This window comes from Lampetra fluviatilis, chromosome 3 (assembly GCF_964198595.1).
Source record: "Lampetra fluviatilis chromosome 3, kcLamFluv1.1, whole genome shotgun sequence".
Classification (NCBI taxonomy): domain Eukaryota; kingdom Metazoa; phylum Chordata; class Hyperoartia; order Petromyzontiformes; family Petromyzontidae; genus Lampetra; species Lampetra fluviatilis.
In genome coordinates, this window is record NC_136277.1 from 23,658,730 (window position 1) to 23,677,210 (window position 18,481).

The 18,481-nt window shown below is 51.8% G+C and overlaps 1 protein-coding gene across 2 annotated transcripts; it reads right to left on the bottom strand.

Moving 5' to 3' along the window:
- Nucleotides 1-974: 974 nt before the first annotated feature.
- Nucleotides 975-18,265, bottom strand: LOC144955003 (phospholipid phosphatase 2-like). 2 transcript variants are annotated; one of them, XM_078885364.1, is made up of 8 exons: nt 17,786-18,265; nt 17,118-17,662; nt 9,168-9,322; nt 5,711-5,857; nt 5,005-5,135; nt 3,520-3,577; nt 2,223-2,399; nt 975-1,866 (listed from the first exon to the last, which is right to left on the bottom strand). In XM_078885364.1, the coding sequence occupies exons 2-8, from the start codon at nt 17,206-17,208 to the stop codon at nt 1,651-1,653; spliced, it is 975 nt and encodes a 324-aa protein (XP_078741490.1). In that variant the 5' UTR covers nt 17,209-17,662; nt 17,786-18,265; the 3' UTR covers nt 975-1,650. The 2 variants fall into 2 exon arrangements, with proteins under 2 accessions (XP_078741490.1, XP_078741487.1); XM_078885361.1 differs by having other exon boundaries at nt 17,118-18,265.
- Nucleotides 18,266-18,481: the final 216 nt, after the last annotated feature.

Sequence of the window (18,481 nt, forward strand, 5' to 3'; positions counted from 1 at the left end):
CTTTGGCCCGTCCAAGGACGGGTGTATTGCAGTAAATCTGAAACTTGCAAGCGAAAAAGCAGACCGCGACTTGATATATTCATTGCATCCATTCGTGTGTAATTTGTAAGGCCGCGGTGACACAGACTTATTTCATTTAAAGGTTATAATTCCTCCTGGTTCATCACGACGTCCTTTTTACTTTGATGTCTCAACAGCGTCACGGCGATCACGTGACGTGAGGGTTCTGCCTTTGTAGTGAGGGTTGTGAGTTGACGCCGAGGAGGGGGGAGGAGGCGCCTCGCCCCCCCCCATGTGGAGTGACGTCAGCCGCTAATTATTATGAATGGCGGGGGTCCATTTTGATTATTAATGAGGAGCGCTGGTTGATGTGGAGTGACGTCACCTGCTCATGATTATTAATGAGGGGGGCTGGTCGATGTGGAGTGACGTCACGAGTGTTGCACACAGACATTCTTGGCTCATTATAGTAGGTAATAAAAATGGTGGGGGGGCGGGGTGTCCATTTGTAGGACGTCACCTGCTCATGATTATTAATGAGGGGGGCTGTTCGATGTGGAGTGACGTCACTTCCGCATGATTATTAGTGAGGGGGGGGTACTCCATATTCAGTGACGTCACCCGCTCATGATTATTAATGAGGGGTGGGGGGGGGGTGTACATTTGGAGGACGTCACCTGCTCATGAATATTAATGAGGGGGGCTGGTCGATGTGGAGTGACGTCACGAGCGTTAAGGACATTCCTTCATGCTCTGTAATAAAGAGTGATTCACCCCGTGTCAGTCGTCCGGTATAATTAAATAGCAACTAGCGGTTAGTTTATATATAAGATGTGCAGGGTGGTCCAGATGTCTTGTCACCCCAAATTCATTGACCCGCTAACATTTTTTCCCTTTGCATATTCGTTTCTATTTTAAATAAACCTCGCTTGAATATTTTTTAAGTTTTAGAGAATGCAATGGGGGGGGGGGGGGGGGGGGGGGTGTCACAAGACATTTGGACCACCGCCTTGTAAAGTAACATGAGGGTCCTCAGGAGCTGGACTCGCAGTGGACGAGTCGCATGAAGGTCACCCCGCAGTCCTCCTCCTCCTCCCACACTTTCCTCGTCGCTCTTCCTCCCCACCATTGATCTACGTTCCCCCCCCCCCGCTCGTTGGAAGCCGACATCAAGTTCAAGTTTCGTTGGAAGCCGACATCGCGTGCCCGACGACTCAAGCCCCAGCGTGACACCGCCAGAGCTCTCCCTCTTATCCAGAGACCAGATTGTGATCTCCCGTATGTGTGCGGCCGCAAACTCATCCGTCGTCGCTATATCAACATTTAAATTAAATCGACAGCGACGCATCAACCGGGAGGGCATGAGCTTCATTAAGATGCAAAGCTTCCCTCCCAGTCTGCATGTGAGCCGCGGGCCCATCGTCCAAACAAACGCAGGGATATGATTAGATAAACCACACCGACGCTGCCCAACAGCGATCGGCTATTTCAAATCGCGCCAGCTATGGGACGATGCATCAGGGGATGCGGTCGCCTCCGTGTTCGATTTTGCGAGCGTCGGGGGACGCAGCGGACCAGGTGAGCCGCGCGTTGGCCCCCGTCGAGTCTCCGCGATGGGAAACAATGAACGTCTCTCGAAGCTGTGGCCCTTTAGGCCATTATGAGCCGCCCCGTGAGCGCCAGGTCGCCCGCCAGCTTCCCGTTGCCATTGAGGTGGTCCTCGCCGCCTCCGCCGCTGCCGCTGCCGCCGCTGCCGCCGATGCTGGGGGTCCCCGCGGACGGAGGCGACGGGTTCGACGTTGGGCTGGGGACGCGACTCCACTCCAGCCGCACCTCCCGGGGGAAGAGGCCCGAGATGTGGAAGACCTGTGTGGGAGGGAGGTGGTTCTGTTCGTTGATGATGCTTATCCACAGACGAAATCTCAATCGAGGCTCTGGATCTGCAACCAGATCTCCAGGAGCATGGAGCTCTCCCCTTCAGTCTCTGTGCCCCCAAATGCTCTGTGCTCCCATAGGTCATGTGCCACCAATGGGCCTTAGTGCCCCAACAATCCCTGCTCCCCCTGTGATCTCCACACTCCTTGCAATTCACATGCCCCCACCCCCCCAGCTCTCGATCCACGAGCCTCTTCCTTTTCTGAACCCTGCGATACCTGTGAACCCCCTCCCGACCCCAGTACCCCTGCACATCCCCCTCCACCCCCCCCCCCTACGAGCCTCACCACGAACACGGCCACCAGGCCCCCCTGCAGGAACCCGGCGGCGACGTCGCCCACGTGGTGCTTGTAGTCGGAGACGCGCGAGAGGCCCACGAACATGGCGAGCAGCAGCGCCACGGCCTGCAGCAGCGGGCGCAGCGAACGCGCCCCTTGCCAGCGCAGACGCGCCTCCACGTACAGCTAGGGGGGCACGGGGGTGTGGGGGGCACAGGAATGTGGGGACGCAGGGATGTGAGGACACAGGCACGCGGGGACGTGGGGACGTGGGAACACGGGGCATGGAGACACGGGGATGCGGGGAAACAGCGATTCTGGGACACGGAGACGTGGGGACGTGGGAACACGGGGCATGGGGACACGGGGATGCCGGGACACTTGGATGCGGAGGCGCAGAGATTCTGGGACACGGGGACGAGCTATCAGAGACGACATTTCTGGGAGGCTCAACAGGCACCCATGGCGAGCCGAGAGCCACTTCCTCCACCAGCCAGGCCCACAGAACAAGTAGCCGCCCCGCAACCTTCGTGCGACAACAACAACAACATCATCATCCTGGTGCTGTAATCGTCCGCGTCATGGTGGAGAAAGTTAAAGGAACAAAATAGGGACAGTTTTTTTTTTTGCGTACGTGGCATGCGTGGTGGGTTTTCGCTGGGTGAGCCCAATTTCTTTCCGCGGGTCCAATGCTCAAATGTAATTTTCAAAATGGCCCATATATAGTATGAGGGGGCAGGTTTGTAGGGTTATTCCTAATCCTATCACGGACGCATTGGTGGTTCCAGCACCACACCCAGTCATTGCAATTTCCCCAGTGTTGTTCATTTAAGGCTGAGTCCATCGAGGGGAGACCCAGTACAGGTGATGATAACACTTTACAATGGTGTTAATCATTTATTGGGAATTGTATGCAGTGAGTGAAACACTGCGCCACTGTTCCCCACCAACATGCACACACACACAACATAAAGACAACGACCCCCTTGTCGAACCTTAACAGACTGTTGGGGCATCTGTGGAGGCTGGCACGGCACACGAGGTGGTGGTTGGTCAGCACCACGCCCGACTGCCTTTGTCTCCATAGTGGCAATGTGTACACATTTCAACAAGTTGTACTTATTTGAGGCTGAGTCGACCTAGGGGAGACCCAGGACCGTTCTGATAATTGTCACTTCCGTTGGCCTTGAGTGCGGGAATCGCACTCGGGTAGCCGAGTTTGCAGGGCAGTGCGATAACCACTCCACTACTTCTCCCCACGTACACACACACACACGTACGAATACGCGCACGCGCATGTACTCACAACGAGGAAGACCATGCTGTACATTGCGAAGGATGCATGGCCAGAGAAGAACGACTTCCTGGGGAAACAAAGGTCCAGACACAATTACTACAGATCCACGACCACCACATATCCACGACCACTATAGATCCACAATCACTCTAGATGCAAAATCACTACAGATCCAAGACAACTCTAGATCCACGATCACTGTAGATCCGCAATCACTACAATTTTTATCAAAAACATTTAACAGAAGTTGCTGACCCAAGGTTTTGGAGCCACCCCAGGCACGCCTCATTGCATCTCCATTCTGCCATCTCAATCCTCATATAAAAACTCACTCTTATTAAAATCACGAAATTTGAACGTGTGAATGTGATTGTACAATATAATTGCGATTATTACGTTTTTAAAAAAAGATGTAATTGCAGAATGCTTTGATGTTGTCTGCCGGCTGAGTCGCCCTTGATAAAGAAGCGTCCTAGCTCAATGAGCTCCACTCAGTGGGAAATACACTCCTGGTTCTGACACTATAGATCCAGACACGGCCACTCGGACTTTACACTGGCAGAGTATGTGCGACACATTGGAGTTGTCGTTGATCCTGAGCTCTCCCTGACCTCTCGTTCTCTCGCCACACATCTCAACATCGCCAGGACCTCACACCTCCTCCATCTGCCCAACATCTCCCACACCCGTCGCTTCCTCACCCCAGCTGCCACCGAGACCCCCCCCCCACGCACCCCATGCCTCCATCGTCAACATCGTCAACATCATCACGACTCGACGATGGCAACTTTGTCCTCTACGGCCTCCCCACATCCCCAGATCCCTCATCTCCAAATGCATGAACGAGTCAACATTTATTCAACGCTGCAGAATTGTGCTCCGCCGTGGCCAGTCCAGCAATATCCGTCGTACATCTGTGCTCAGTTTAACACGAAGTAGGCTTTCGCGACCGATATCGTCCATAATAAAGGTGTTTGTGGGGTTAGATCGCGGTAAACATGAATGTGTCGTTCGCCCGCCACCACTCGACACAGCCAATTAGTCAGCGTTTTCATGTTACTACTTCCGCACACTGCTTGTGTGTTGGAGAGTAAACCCCACAACATGTACAATTTGAGTACGACGTTTCTCTGGCGATTACAACCAGCTTCATCAGGCGATCTACCAGGATTGTGCAGAAGTCTTCCTGTTTTCGGTCTTAAATAGAGTAAAGTTGACGTCATCATCGTGAGCCTATCAGGTGCGAAGACCAGAGGAGGGTTAATGTAGTCATATCAATTACAATGCGTCGTGCTAATCTGAGAATATGCAGTACCTATTCTACACAGAGACTGAGAGTGCAGAGATTACACCTGTGCTCTCTGCCTTAGCCAACCCGCGCGACTGAACAGCGTGGCAGTCAACTCAGTCTCACGACACCGACACAGGCACGGAGGTGGGGGGAGAGCGCCGATCCGGCAGCGGATTGACAAACGGGCTGCCACACTCTCTCACCGCGCCTCTGTCACGAGCTTGGGGTTGCCCGTGCACACGTCTTCCGTGATGAAGCCCTGCGAGCAGTCGGTGAGCGCCGGGTCCGGGCGGCACACGGACAGGAAGTGAGGGCGCAGACGCCCGGTCCACGTCTGCAGAGACACGGGGAGAGATGGGTACACAGGAGGGGTCAAGAGGGGGGGAGGGAGACGTGAGATGGAGGAGACAGACAGGAGACATATTTCGTGGGGCATGGAGGTAAGAGGAGATACGATGACACAGGATGAGACAAGCACGAGGAGGTGGGGAGAGACACCAAGACAGATACAGGATGAGACGTGGTGACCCAGGGAGAGACACACCGAGGTAGGGGGAAGGCGCAATAAGATGGAGGGCGCACGAGAAAAATGATGGGGGAATTGGAGGACACGTGGAGATATGGGTAAACACAAGGAGACAACGATCGATGGGAGATGAGATGCAGGGGAGACATTAGGAAAAGGGAGACAGGGAATAATAATAAAGGAAGCAGGTTTGATGTTGACGGTAATGATGATGGTGACAATGGTGTTGATGAATGATGGCGGCCATAATGGTGATGATAACGAGGGTGGTGTTGATGACGTGGGTGGTGGTGACGATGGTGACGATGACTATGGTGGTAATGATTATGATGCTGATGCTGCTGATGATGACGCCGACGATGGGCGGTGGGCCCTCAGCGCACCTTGGCGAGTGCGGTGAGGGAGAGGCTCGCCGCGGCCCCCAGCAGGAAGGAGCCCACCAGGCGGTACAGGTTCGGCACCAGGTTCCCTCCGCGCAGAGGATCCCGCCGCAGCTGGGAGCGGCCCCGGATGCATTCCACCAGCACCACCTGCGGTGCCGCGAGCAGCGAGCACACAGCGAACACTCTCTCTCTTAACATCGACTGTCATCGTCATCGACCACGAACGGTATCAGCATCATCAATTGTCATCGATGCACTCCACCAGCACCACCTGCGGTGCCGCGAGCACCACACAGCGAACACTCTCTCCCTTAACATCGATTGTCATCATCATCGTCATCGACCACGAACGGTATCAGCATCATCAATTGTCATCGATGCACTCCACCAGCACCACCTGCGCAGCCGCGAGCACCGCACAGCGAACACTCTCTCTCTTAACATCGACTGTCATCATCGTCATCGACCACGAACGGTATCAGCATCATCAATTGTCATCGACTATCAGCTTCAGTCATCAACATAAATCAGCATCGATTATTATCAGTAAATATCATCATCAGCATAGATCAGCATTAATGAGCATCGACTATCATCAGCCTCAATCAACATCGGCGATCATCATAATCAGCACCGTTCATCATCGACGTCATCTGCACGAACCGCTATGTACATATTCTTAGGTTTTTTCGGTAAAGTCACGTAGGTAAAACATAAAAATAAAAATTAATAAAAGTAAAATAAAAAATAAAATAAAAATAACGACGTTTCGGAGGCAACACAAGCTTCCGTCTTCAGATGGAACCGCCACAGCACGACTGCTGTATCAAGTGAAAGAAATTCCAAGAAAACAGTCCTTGTATATATACTGGTTGAGGGTGGGAGGAGCCAAGGTAGGCCCTGGATATTATGTTTGTGAGGTTCGGTGCGGCTGAAGCACGCTGTTAGGAATGAGCCTTTGTTGTGTCTACATACTCATCAACACTCCTCATTCTAGATTTGAAGCTTTCGTGACTGCAATGATTCATATTCTTAGGTATTTTCGGTAAAGTCACGTAGGTAAAAAAAATTAATTAATAAAAGTAAAATAAAAATAATATTAAATTTGTATTTTACTTTTATAAATTTTAATTTTTTACCTACGTGACTTTACCGAAAAAACCTAAGAAAAATAACACTCCTCATCACGAATTGGCCGATCGTCTCAACGGCGTTCGTGAGTGGATAGCGCCGCCTCCACTGCGCCCCCGTGTGGCAGACAAACGCCACGACGCGCACGCCGGCTGCTTTTGTCGATTGCAGAGCAGCGGCGACGACAATTTCACATTCAGGTGGTCAAAGCCGGAGAGCCGCGTGAGGAGACAGCGGAGCGTGTCCCTCTGATGTCTCCGTCGTGTTTGCGGATCGGGTATTGTGCCGTCCTACGTCGTACGGCCTCTGCTCTGGATGACCACGGCCGTACACTGGAGCGTTTTTAAATTGTCCACTTGTACATCAGGTATCCGCACCTGCCATGGCTTGTTCCAATGGGGTTTAGGGTGGACCATGAGGCTCGTGGAAGATCAAAGCCAGAGATCTTCTGGGCATCGAGGTAGCCTGAGCCAGCCTGCTGGGAAGGCATCGAGGGTAGAGATTTACTACATCTCTGACCTCTCTATCTACGTCCTGACGTGGGAAGGGGTCATTGCCCAAAGCGTCACCAATTTAACCTTTCTGTTCTTTTTGAGGCAGTGTTGCTGACGAACGTAAATATAACACGTAGGCTTTCGCGACCAATACTATTATTATAATTGTTTTGTTTTGTGGTCAGATCGTGACAATTAAATGTGTCATAACCCCCCCCTCCACCCAACACAGCCGATGAATACATTTGTCACATGAACAACAAACGTGCCAAACGATGACTGCTTCAGCAGCGGGCACCGGTGTCTTAAAGACACGGGCGCCACAGTGGCGAGATGTCGCCGGGTCTACAGGAGATCCATGGGCTCGATCCCGACCTTGACGACTGCTGCATATTTGGAGTTTGCATGTTCTCCCCGTGGTGGCGTGGATTTTTCTCCGGGTCCTCCGGTTTTACCCTCCACATTTAGAATCAACACGCGTTTCGAGTATTTGGCTGCTATACATTTACACATGATAAGCCGCTTCGTTGAGCTATCATTTGTGGCCAGGTCACTTCTGAAAAATAACTTTTTAGCTCAGTGGGCCTTACCTGATAAATAATAACTATTCATAGTTTACATTTAAATGGGTACGAGACGTGTTGAGTTTTGTTATTTAACGATTATCAAATAACGAATTTCAACCAATTATATGTTGCTGGGAAGGGAGTATTTGTGTCGCCAATAAGCTGATACCGACCAAGGCCAGTAGGGCACACCTCGTTCCTGCAGCGGGGGGGGGGGGGAGGCTTCCATCCAGCAGTGGATTGACACGGGGCAGTACAGCAAAGTGGGGACAATGTTTTGAGAACTGTAGGAAATTACGGGGGCGCGGGGGGGGGGTGCAATGATTAATTCCCGTGGGGAGCGGGGGGCGAGGTGGGTCTGGGTCCCTGACAGACTGCATATCCCTGCAAGCTACATGGATTTCTTGGCTGTAAAACCCGAGATGGATCTCAATGTCTGTCTGACGTGGAACCGTCCCCGATCCTATGGTGCGGCGCTGCCTCCTCTAATGCCGTTTCCTTAAAACGCTTTTTGTCCTGGAGGTTCCAAATTCCTGAGCAGTTCCAAATTCCTGCACGGAAAATTCCTGCGCGAGGACACGCGGCGCGCGATGCTCCCTCTACCCTCCGAGCCGCGCGCGTTCAGCCAGCAAAAGAGCGGCGCACGCTCCAGTGGCCTCGGGCAAATCAGCGCCCCCCCCGCCGCCCGCCGCCTCCGCCCGCCAGCCTTGAACGCTTCCTGCTGAACGTTCGTTCACTCGACCTTTGGTAACTGTTTTTGCTTTATTGTGATAACGTTTTATTTTATTACCCATGGTGTCTGGGAAAGAAGGCCTGGCAAGCGAGTGTGCTGGCAATGTGGCCAAACAGTCAAGGAAAAGCATCAGTGTGGACGTAAAAATGCAGGTTGATACGACGCGTGGAGGTGGGAGAGCATCAGGTTCATGTTGGACGCAGCTTGGGTTTGGCTGCGCCAATGGTTAGAACCATTCTCAAGAATGCAGAGAATACGAGGGCTTCTGCTCAAGCCATCATATCGTTAACTGCAACAAAGACAGCTCATTCAAGGAGTATATTAAGGCTATTACCATTACAACAATGAAGCCCTTATATATCGCTCATAGGTTGCGCTGTCGCTAACGCATCTCCATTGGAACCATGTGATGATGACCTCCAATAGCGCGGTTGCGTATAGCGCTCCGTTTACCAAGAACGCATCCTCAGCATTGTATTGTGGCGACGACTGCACGCGTTGTGCTCCAGTTGCTTCGTTTGTGCGAGGCTCACGCTGACGACGGTGATGAGAACCCCCCCGGCGCTGAGCGCTCCGTCCGAGATCGTGTCGCTCGTGACGGGGTAGGAGATGGTTTGGTCCCCGCAGTAGAAGCCCCGGTGAATGGGGCTCACGATGTTGAGCTCCAGCGCGAGGAACGGCAGGGCGGCTAGCGGGGGGGGGGGGGGGGTGTGGGGAGGGGGTCACGCGGCCGGGGAGAGAAGGCAGAGGTCACAGCGATGAGTGAGCGAAACCGCAGTGGATTATCAAATATGCATACGAAACCTTTTTTTTACCAAAAACTATTTTTGCATATTTTTGTAAATGTTTATTTCGATTGTTATATGGACATCATGCCATACAATGCTGGAATACCGTAATTTAGTGCATTCTTGTACCTCAATTAACGACCCGCGGAAGCAGATACTGTATTAGATAACTACTTCTGAGATTCAAACAATACATTCTCTCCGCACTATGGGGGCACAACTTTCTACTATGCTCTACTAAAAATTGACGGTCATTGCATTGCGGGTAAACTGACGTTTAAAAAACATATCTTAGTAAATATATTTATTCTTCCCAAAAATAAGCCAAACCAAATGTCACGTGATAACAAAACAAATTGAGTCATTGGTGGCCACGTGGTTAGCGTCTACTCATTAACTCCACTAGAGAACCCCGTTAAACCACGGGCGGTAGTTGAAGCCCAGATTCGAAGCCAGGATTCTCAGCAGTGCCAGCACAAAGCACAGACCTCTGAACAAGCCTACCCAGTCAACATTGCAATAACGTGAGAGATATTTCCGAATGGATCACTTCATCTCACGACGTGTAATGACAGGGTGACACCTACTGGCTGGAAGGGGAATCACGGTTACGGGCAAGGTTAATTAACAACCAATCAGAGAAGGAGGTGTATCTGGGCCAAAGGTGGAAGGTGGGGTTAGCCGAGATACTCCGGGAACCTGCTCGAAGGTTCAACGAGAGGGCGGGGCCGGAGGCGGGGCCTAGCCACGCCTGGGGGGATATAAGGGGGAGCGAACTCGGGGCTCTGGGCTCGTGTGGGGTCCAGGGTCCTGGCTGTGTCGCTGTTCACCGACATCTCTCTCTGTCACCCGGCCACGTGGAAGATCTCTTGCGTGGCTTCCATCCATCGCCGTCATCGCCACACCGCCAGCCAGCAGTGTAGCCGAGTGAGGGCGATGGGACCACGCCGAGTGATCGGCTGTGTGTAGCCAGTTGAGACGTTAATATCTAGTGTTGTACTCAGTGTGAGGAAGAATAAGTGTTGGCCTGTGTTGTGCCCAGTGGCTACACACAGTCGATCACTCGGATGCTGCTCATTACATACGTATGACATAGTGCCAATAGACCAGGATATAGGACTTATTCTCTGCTCTTCAATTCTCATCTAGTTCCACAAAATAGACTGAAACAGCACAATTGAGATGCATTGTTTTGAGAAAAACACAAATATATGTCCACAACAACATTTTATCGTATCGAAAATCAGTATACAGGGTTGTGTAAATACTTTTTTTTAAAATCTGCTTTGAGAAATTAAGGGATTTTTTATTGTGTCTGTTCAATGCAATTGGGCACGTTCATTAACACTCGTACTATTTCAAATGCTATATACGTGTTCAGCGTGTGAGTTTTACACAGAGCCAGGCAGAAGCTTCAACCTTATTTTGCACAAATTGTAGTCGCAATTCTGAGGCCGTGGCCGAGCTTTGGTTATCAGGCAGCCTTCAACGGTCTTTAGAACACTGCACTGTACACTCATACTGCAGTGGGGAAGAAGCAGACAGCTAATTTATTCTCGTGTGAGATCACAAATCTTCACTGTCCACCCCAGGGTTGTCTCTTGGATGTCTCTACATGTCACTGGGTTTTTAATTAAGAAGTAGTACGGATTAAAAAAAAACCTTCTTTTCGGTTTCAGAGTTCAGAAACTTCCCGTTTTGCAAAGGGGGACTTTTGCTTCCTTTAGCAGCCACTGCTGGGTCATTGCGATCTGTGTTTGCAAAATCGTCCTGATTAGAGCTGTGGGTCATTGGATGGAATTCGTCACGTGTTGCTCATTTCTTATTCTCAGCACAGCGTTGTTCGGTGTGCACTTACTTGAATATTTATGTGAATACGATACCACAGATGTTCCGATGCAATACTGAATCGATTGAACCCCTCGGTAAGTTTGCGTATTATCAGCCCTGATCTATCCGCTGCTGGATGAAGGCCTCACCGGAGCCGTCGCCAATATCTCTCTGTCTCGCAACGCGACGGGTCCATGTAGCTCACAAGATGAATTCATCACTACCCCTTTGACTGCCACTCCATCATTAGTCTCGACCACCTGGCTAAACTCAATTAAACAATTTTGTTTCAGATCAGCGGTAAGGCCCGCTGAGCTATATAGCTCTTTTTCAGAAGCAACCTGGTCACAAATGCTCAACGAAGTGGCTTATCGCGTGGAATGTACAACAGCCAACGCATGTTGATTCTAAATGTGGCGGGAAAAACTGAAGGACCCGGAGAAAAATCCACACAGCTACGGGGAGAGCGACACCGCAAACTCCAAATATACAGGAGTCAGGGTCGGGATCGACCTCCTGTATACCAGGCGAGGTAGTTAACATCTCGCCACACATGAACTTGACCTGAAACTTGCCCTTCCTTGCGACTTGCTCTGCCCGTGCCCACTGAGCTTGTTCCATAGGCAGCAAGATGTCTCCAACATGTGGGACCTCTTCTCGACGTGTTCCTCTTCCGGCCTCCCAGCGCCAACCCAGCACACGCAGCTCGCCATGCCTCTTTGCTCACTTTCTCAGCTTGTTATTCAATTTTCGCCGTCGATGTTCCGTACGCCGAATGACCCAAAATCGATAGGTGTGGGTAAAGACAGGAGCCATGGTGGCCCAGTGGAATTACCGCAGAGTGTGCAAGCGGTGCAACTGCACGGTGAGGATGCCAGGTATTGAATTCATCACGCATAGTCGGCGAAGGACCGTCGTGCCAAACGTGTGACCTCTTGCGATAGCATTCGCATCAACTTGCTCTTGCTGCCACACACCGGTGTCTTAGAGTGATTTGTTTGATCCACGGATCACGGGGGGCGAGGGGGGGGGGGGCTGTGGGGCGACTACGGGGGGCAGCTCCTTTCCTTTGAGGGTCGCAGTTCTCACTTCGAACGTCAACCGCCAACTGAAGTGAGCGCAATTTGTTGGCGTTTTTGCGCATCAAGACGGGGCGACGGTGTCCAAAAAGTGACACCACTGCCGTCTCCCAGCACCGGGCAATGAAGGGGGAGGTCATTGGATAGGTTGGGGGGCTCATGTCCTACCTCGCACCAGGGCCCATGCCAACCACGCTACTGCGTGGGTGGCAGAGATGCCCTCTGTGCAAGTCTGGGTGGGACAAGAGCCGCCGTCGGGGGTGCATTCTTCCTCCACAATGGGTTCTAGTAAAAGTGAAACTCGAAGCCACTTGGCATTGACGGCGTTATAACCTTTGCGCGCCCTTGCGTAGCACAGAGGCTCTTGACCGAGCAGATCGAGGTTGTGACACCTACGGCCCGCTTGTCAATCCACCGCTGAATCAGGGGCTCTCCCTATCGTGCGGGTTATGGATGGATTTTTGGTTGACCATACTTCTCACCGCGCTGTTCAGTGAGGGATTGGCAAAGGTGGGGGATCATATGTTGGAGCATAGAACAGTGCAACAATGGATTGTGCTGCACCGCTGCACTGTTGCCCATAACCTAACTCCGCAGCAGCCGATGACGCTTGTTTTGTGCGTGGTGTTTGCCCATCCGCGAGCGACTTTGACTCAACGCTGCTTCGCTTCATGGATCTGACGAGATCGGGCCGCACTGCGGTGGTTTGATCATAGGCAATTAAACTTATTCGAATATTTTCATCTCTTTATTCAAATTAGTTGAGTGACTCACTGTTTTTTCCAGAAATGTGTTTTTTTTCTCGTAGATGTGACGAGCACTCGTGGGGACGCGTGCTGTTATTTCACGGGATTTATCCATCGGCGTGCTGACTGTAACCGTGATTGCATAAAATCCATCGCGTGTGGCCGATTTCGACATGAACCTCATTCACCGCTTCCCAAATATATGACGGCATTTAAATATGCATCCTGTTCGCGTGTAAGAAAGGTCTCTTTGGGGTTAGGTATACATCACATGTTTATACATCGAATCGATTTGCCAAATAACGTTTGTGAGAATAAACGACGCATTAACCCCAAACGGTGAAGATGAGCCTCGTGCCTCTGATGACTCTTCGCCACCGCCACCCCCTTCACTCTTCCACCTCCTTCATCCCCTTCACTTTCCCACCTCCTCCTCCACCCCCTTCACTCTTTCACTGCTTCCACCCTCCACCTCCTCGCCCATATCTCCTTATTCTCCCCCCCCAACCCCTTGCCCGCATCTATCCTTCTCCGCTCCTCCGCCCCCATCGCCCGCATCACCACAATCGCCCACCTGATCTCATTCCACAGGTGAAACCACGCGCATGGGATTTCCGCTTCACGTGACCCAACGAACATCTCGCAGAGTCTGGAAAATTCCTCGTTTCCATGACCACCGGGAACAACCCCAGATCTTGCTGTGGTTCGGCACCAGTTCCCAGATCTGGGTTCCCACGCTCCGTGACCCATGGTGCTGCTCTGTCGCGTCGGACCAAACCGTGGAGCGCATCATCTGACGCTTGCCGGCGTCGCCCATACACGGGCAACGCCACAGACATCCGCGACATCTCCCCTGGGGGCCACCGCATGGCCCAACGACCTCAGCATTAACTTCTAACCACGGTGGCGAGATGTTAACTACCTCGCCTGGTATGCAGTAGTTCGTGGGTTCAATCCCGACCCTGACGCCTGCTGCTGTATATTTGGAGTTTGCATGTGCTCCCCGCGGTCGTTTTCCAGGGTCAGCCCAGATAAAAACGCACGGCTGAGTTTAAAAACCGAGCCTGGGAGCCCAGGTACCGAGACCGTTTGGAATGTTGACCCAGACTGCTGTGCGAACACACACTCGTGCGTCCAGGGCCGGTTTGAGAAGCGAGCCAGCACGCTCCCCCGTGGTTGTGGAGACTCGTGCAGCGCCTCCGCTATTCTCTGGGCTCAGTGTTATGTCCGAGACTACCATCCCCACAGATTCGTGGCAAGAAAATCAGTCTCGCATGTACTCGTGTCTCGAACCCGAAAACCTAACCCAAATAACCATGGAATGTGGCTTCCCTTCTTAATTCGTCGACTGCAACCCGAGGACGGTCTGTGATTGGATGAAAACCTGATCGATCGATACACATTTGCGGGGACATTAGTCACTTCCGAAAGAGTCAACGCATCTGGCTCGAGAGAGTCATCTAAAGAGTCAACGGCTCTGGCTCGAGAGTGAGTCTTACGGGTCAGTGATCATTTCCAAGAGTGAACCCCTTGGGATTCCTAAGATTCGGTGTCCGAGGTTCAGAGTGGCAGGCGACGGCACTCCGAGGGATGATTGTGTCTCGTCAATAGACGCAGCTCAGAGAGCCAGACTACAGCACCCATTGACCAACACAACTATCGCAGTTCAGAATCTTTAGCATCGGAATAAGGATCTTTATTTCGACTGGAAGAATCTGACGACCTATGCATCTCTTTTTTTCCTACAGATGATGTCCGGTTAGCGAGCACCATTGCACCGTCAATGCCGCGTAACGTCGATTACCTCCCCGCGTTCACCACCTGGCAACGGTCACGTGGTGAAGTAGATGCATGGTCAAATAACTCGCGTGCACGAGACGTCGTGGGGAGGTGGGGTGGGGTGGGGGGAGGGGGTCCTCATCCAGCAGTGGACTGGCAAACGATTCATACTCTTAGTTCTTTCGGTAAAGTCACGTAGGTAAAACATTTAATTAAAATAAATAAATAAATAAAAAGTGATTTTATAAAGTTTCATATTCTTTATTTATTCTGTGTTTTATATATTTTTATTTTATTAATTTTAATTTCATTTTTTTATTAATTTTTATTTCATTTTTTACCTACGTGACTTTACCGAAAGAACTAAGAGTATGAATCCTTGCAGTCACGAAAGCTTCAAATCTAGAATTAATGGCAAACGATTCTGTAAGAGGAATACTCCACGGCATTCTAATTGTCACGCTTAGGGTAACGGTGCGAAGGGAACTGCACAACGCGAGATGAGAGAAACACGGCAGACAATGCAAGCGATAAGGGACGAACGACATCCAGACAAAAACAAGAACCGAATGCATTGTTGAATACATTGTTTGACGCCCGACACTTGACAATCTAATCCAGGCGAGAAACCGGTGAGAGGTGGGCGGGGGGACGGGGGCGACAGGAGTGAATTGTTAACTTATTCAGGGCAGTGCGTCCTCAACCACGGCCAATTATCCGCGAAGAGACTTTAATCCTATAAACTCGAAGTCGTTCTAAGAGTCACACTGTACCACCCCCCGACCCACTACAATGAGAGGGTGCAGCAGCATCGATCATCTGCCAGAGAGTCCACGTGCCCAGAGCAGACATTTCACTTGTCGGTACCACACGAGGTGGCGAGGAGATGTTAACTCCCTCGCCTGGTGTGCAAGAGGTCGTGGGTTCGATCCCGACCCTAACGCCTGCTGCTGTATGTTTGGAGTTGGCGGTGTCGCTTTCTCCCCGTGGTCGCGTCGATTTTTCTCAGGGTACTCCAGTTTCCCCCTCCATATTTAGAGAGACACGCGTTCAGAGTATTTGGATTCTGATATACATTTGCAAACGATTAACCACTCCGTTGCTTGTGAAAGAGAGCTACATCGCTCAGTGGGCCTTATCTGATCAATTAAATAGTCTAAAATTTACTTTAGCGGTTCTAATTCCTTAATGTGGCCAATAACAGTGAATTATGTGATAAGTCGTATAAGTGAGGTTATCAAGAAAATTAGTCCACTCTCGTTGGCCGTGCAGATACATGGGGACCTACTAAAGGTGTGTTACCTTAGGTGGTACCGATTTCTGCTGTGGCCCATGGACGATATAATTGGCTACCTCGAGCCAGCGGTGGAGATTCCACATTCCCATAGCGGCGTTCACACACCTCCCGCGAACCCCAATGTTTGAGCGTCAGTACTCTGTATCAGCCCCAGATGAGTTGCGATGATGACTCTGGCTAAGCGGTGCCCCGTATAAACACAAACCTTCCTTTAGAAGATGCCCCACACCGCACACGAATCCACGCGCACACACACGCACACAGACCCACACAACGCGCAATAGCAAAGATCCCCTGTATAGACACATCCACTGCTGGCGCGAGTGTTGTGCGCATGTACCGATGAAGACCGGAACGGCGCGCACCACGGAGCAGCGTGGTGTGGTCAGATCCACATCGGGCGGCCTTCGTCTCCCCAGTGCTAATGTTGACGCACCGTACCGCCAGATTACTCGTTCATGGCCGAGTCGAACTATGCCACTGGTAATAGCCGTGGCCGGGAATCATAAAAATTGTAACCGGAATTGTATGGAGCAATGCGGTAACCACTGCGCAAACCGCTCCCTTCCTCGCGACTACAAAACAAAGACAAAGATCCCCCATATATAGCCTTCATAGACTGTTGGAGCAAGTGCTGTTAGCGAGTAGCAGCACCTATGAAGGCCGGCACGGCACCACGCCCGGCCGTCTTTGTCTCGGCCAGTGGCGATGTTTACACACCGCACCAGGTGCTCATTTGAGGCTGAGTCGACCTAGGGGAGGCCCATGACCGGTTCAGACAATCGTCACTGGTGGTGTTGGTCGTGAGCGGGAATCCAACTCGTGTCGCCAGCTTCGTAGCGCAGCGCGCTGACCGCTACACCACCGCTCACCACTACGCGCAGGCATTAACCGAGACACAGAGAGATTGGGGGAAGGGAGTGGGGGAAGTTTGCGAGCGCCTATTAAGGCTCTGCATGCTCACCTATGAGGAGGCACGCGATGTCGAGAAGCACAAAGGAGCCGCAGATTCGTTGGCAACGAGATGGGGAGTCCCGGTCCAGTTGGGAATCCATGAGTAGAGAGGGTGCGGGTTTGTGTGTTCGTGAGTGAGTGTGTGTAATAGGTGCTCGCTAACAGCACATGTCTCAACAGTGTGTGTAAGGCTATACGGGTGATCTTTGTCTTTGTGGATAATAGGTGCTCGCTAACAGCACTTGCCCCGACAACCTGTTAAGGCTATACGGGGGATCTTTGTCTTTATAGAGTTTGCCTGCGTGTATGAAAGAGCGTGTGCGTTACTGAGCGTTGTGTTAAAGGTATAGTTGCTATGTAAGCATGTATGTCTGTGTGATCCCGAGTACCTATGCATGTACACGTGTGTTTATAACAGTTTGTATGCTGGAGATTGTGTGTATAAGAAAGTGTGTGTGTGTATTAGAATGTGTACGAGCGAGGTGTGTGTGTGTATGCGTCCGCGTGGACGTGTGCAGCGTGTCTGGGTGAGAGCGTGTGCCCGTGTGATCACACCTGGGCGCGTGGGAGAGAGAGAGAACCAGGAGGCAGAGTGGGAGGGATGGAGGGAAACATGGGCGGGGTTCGTTGTGGATGCTCTTGATAAGAACCGTCACGTACACGCGCCTGCATGCATACCTGTGTGACAGACAAAGATCCCCAGTATAGCCTTTGAGCAGGCTGTTGGGGCAAGTGCTGTATTAGCGAGCGCTTAGGAAGGCCGGTACCACTCCCGGACTGCCTTTGTTTCCCCATTGCTGATGCTTGTTGTTGTGAGCGTCGCTCCTCTGCCCTCCGTTGTTGCTGGAGGACGACTGACTCCCGCAGCCCAGTAGCAACGTCCTTCACGAACCTCCCCCTCCTGCACAGAGGTCGATGTTGACAGCGCTGGTACCAGTCATCGGCAAACTCCAATCACCTCAAATCTTCCCATTTCCTCTCAAGCCCGCGGAGCGCCTTTTGAGCCCCCTCGATCCGGCCAAACAGACGCCGCTGCATGGGCCAAGCGTTGGTTGGCCACGCGGACTACGCCGCCCAGCCAACGCAGCCTCGCCTGCTGGATGAGTCCACTCACACGAGTCCAGATCTGTCGAGGATCTGTCTCTCTGTGCACCCCCCTTCTCCCCGTGCCCAAATCCCTTTCTCGGTCCTGCTCCCCTCCTTGCACCCCCTCCACTGAAATAAAGCTCCCTGCGCATTGAGACGTTGCCTCTCTTAAAGCCTCGCCTCCTCTACGTTGCCCATTCTCTTCCCTCGCTCCTCCACTCCTTCCCCCCCTCCCTTACCTTTTCGTGACCTCTAAGTACCCCCATATCTCTCATTCCTTAACCGTTG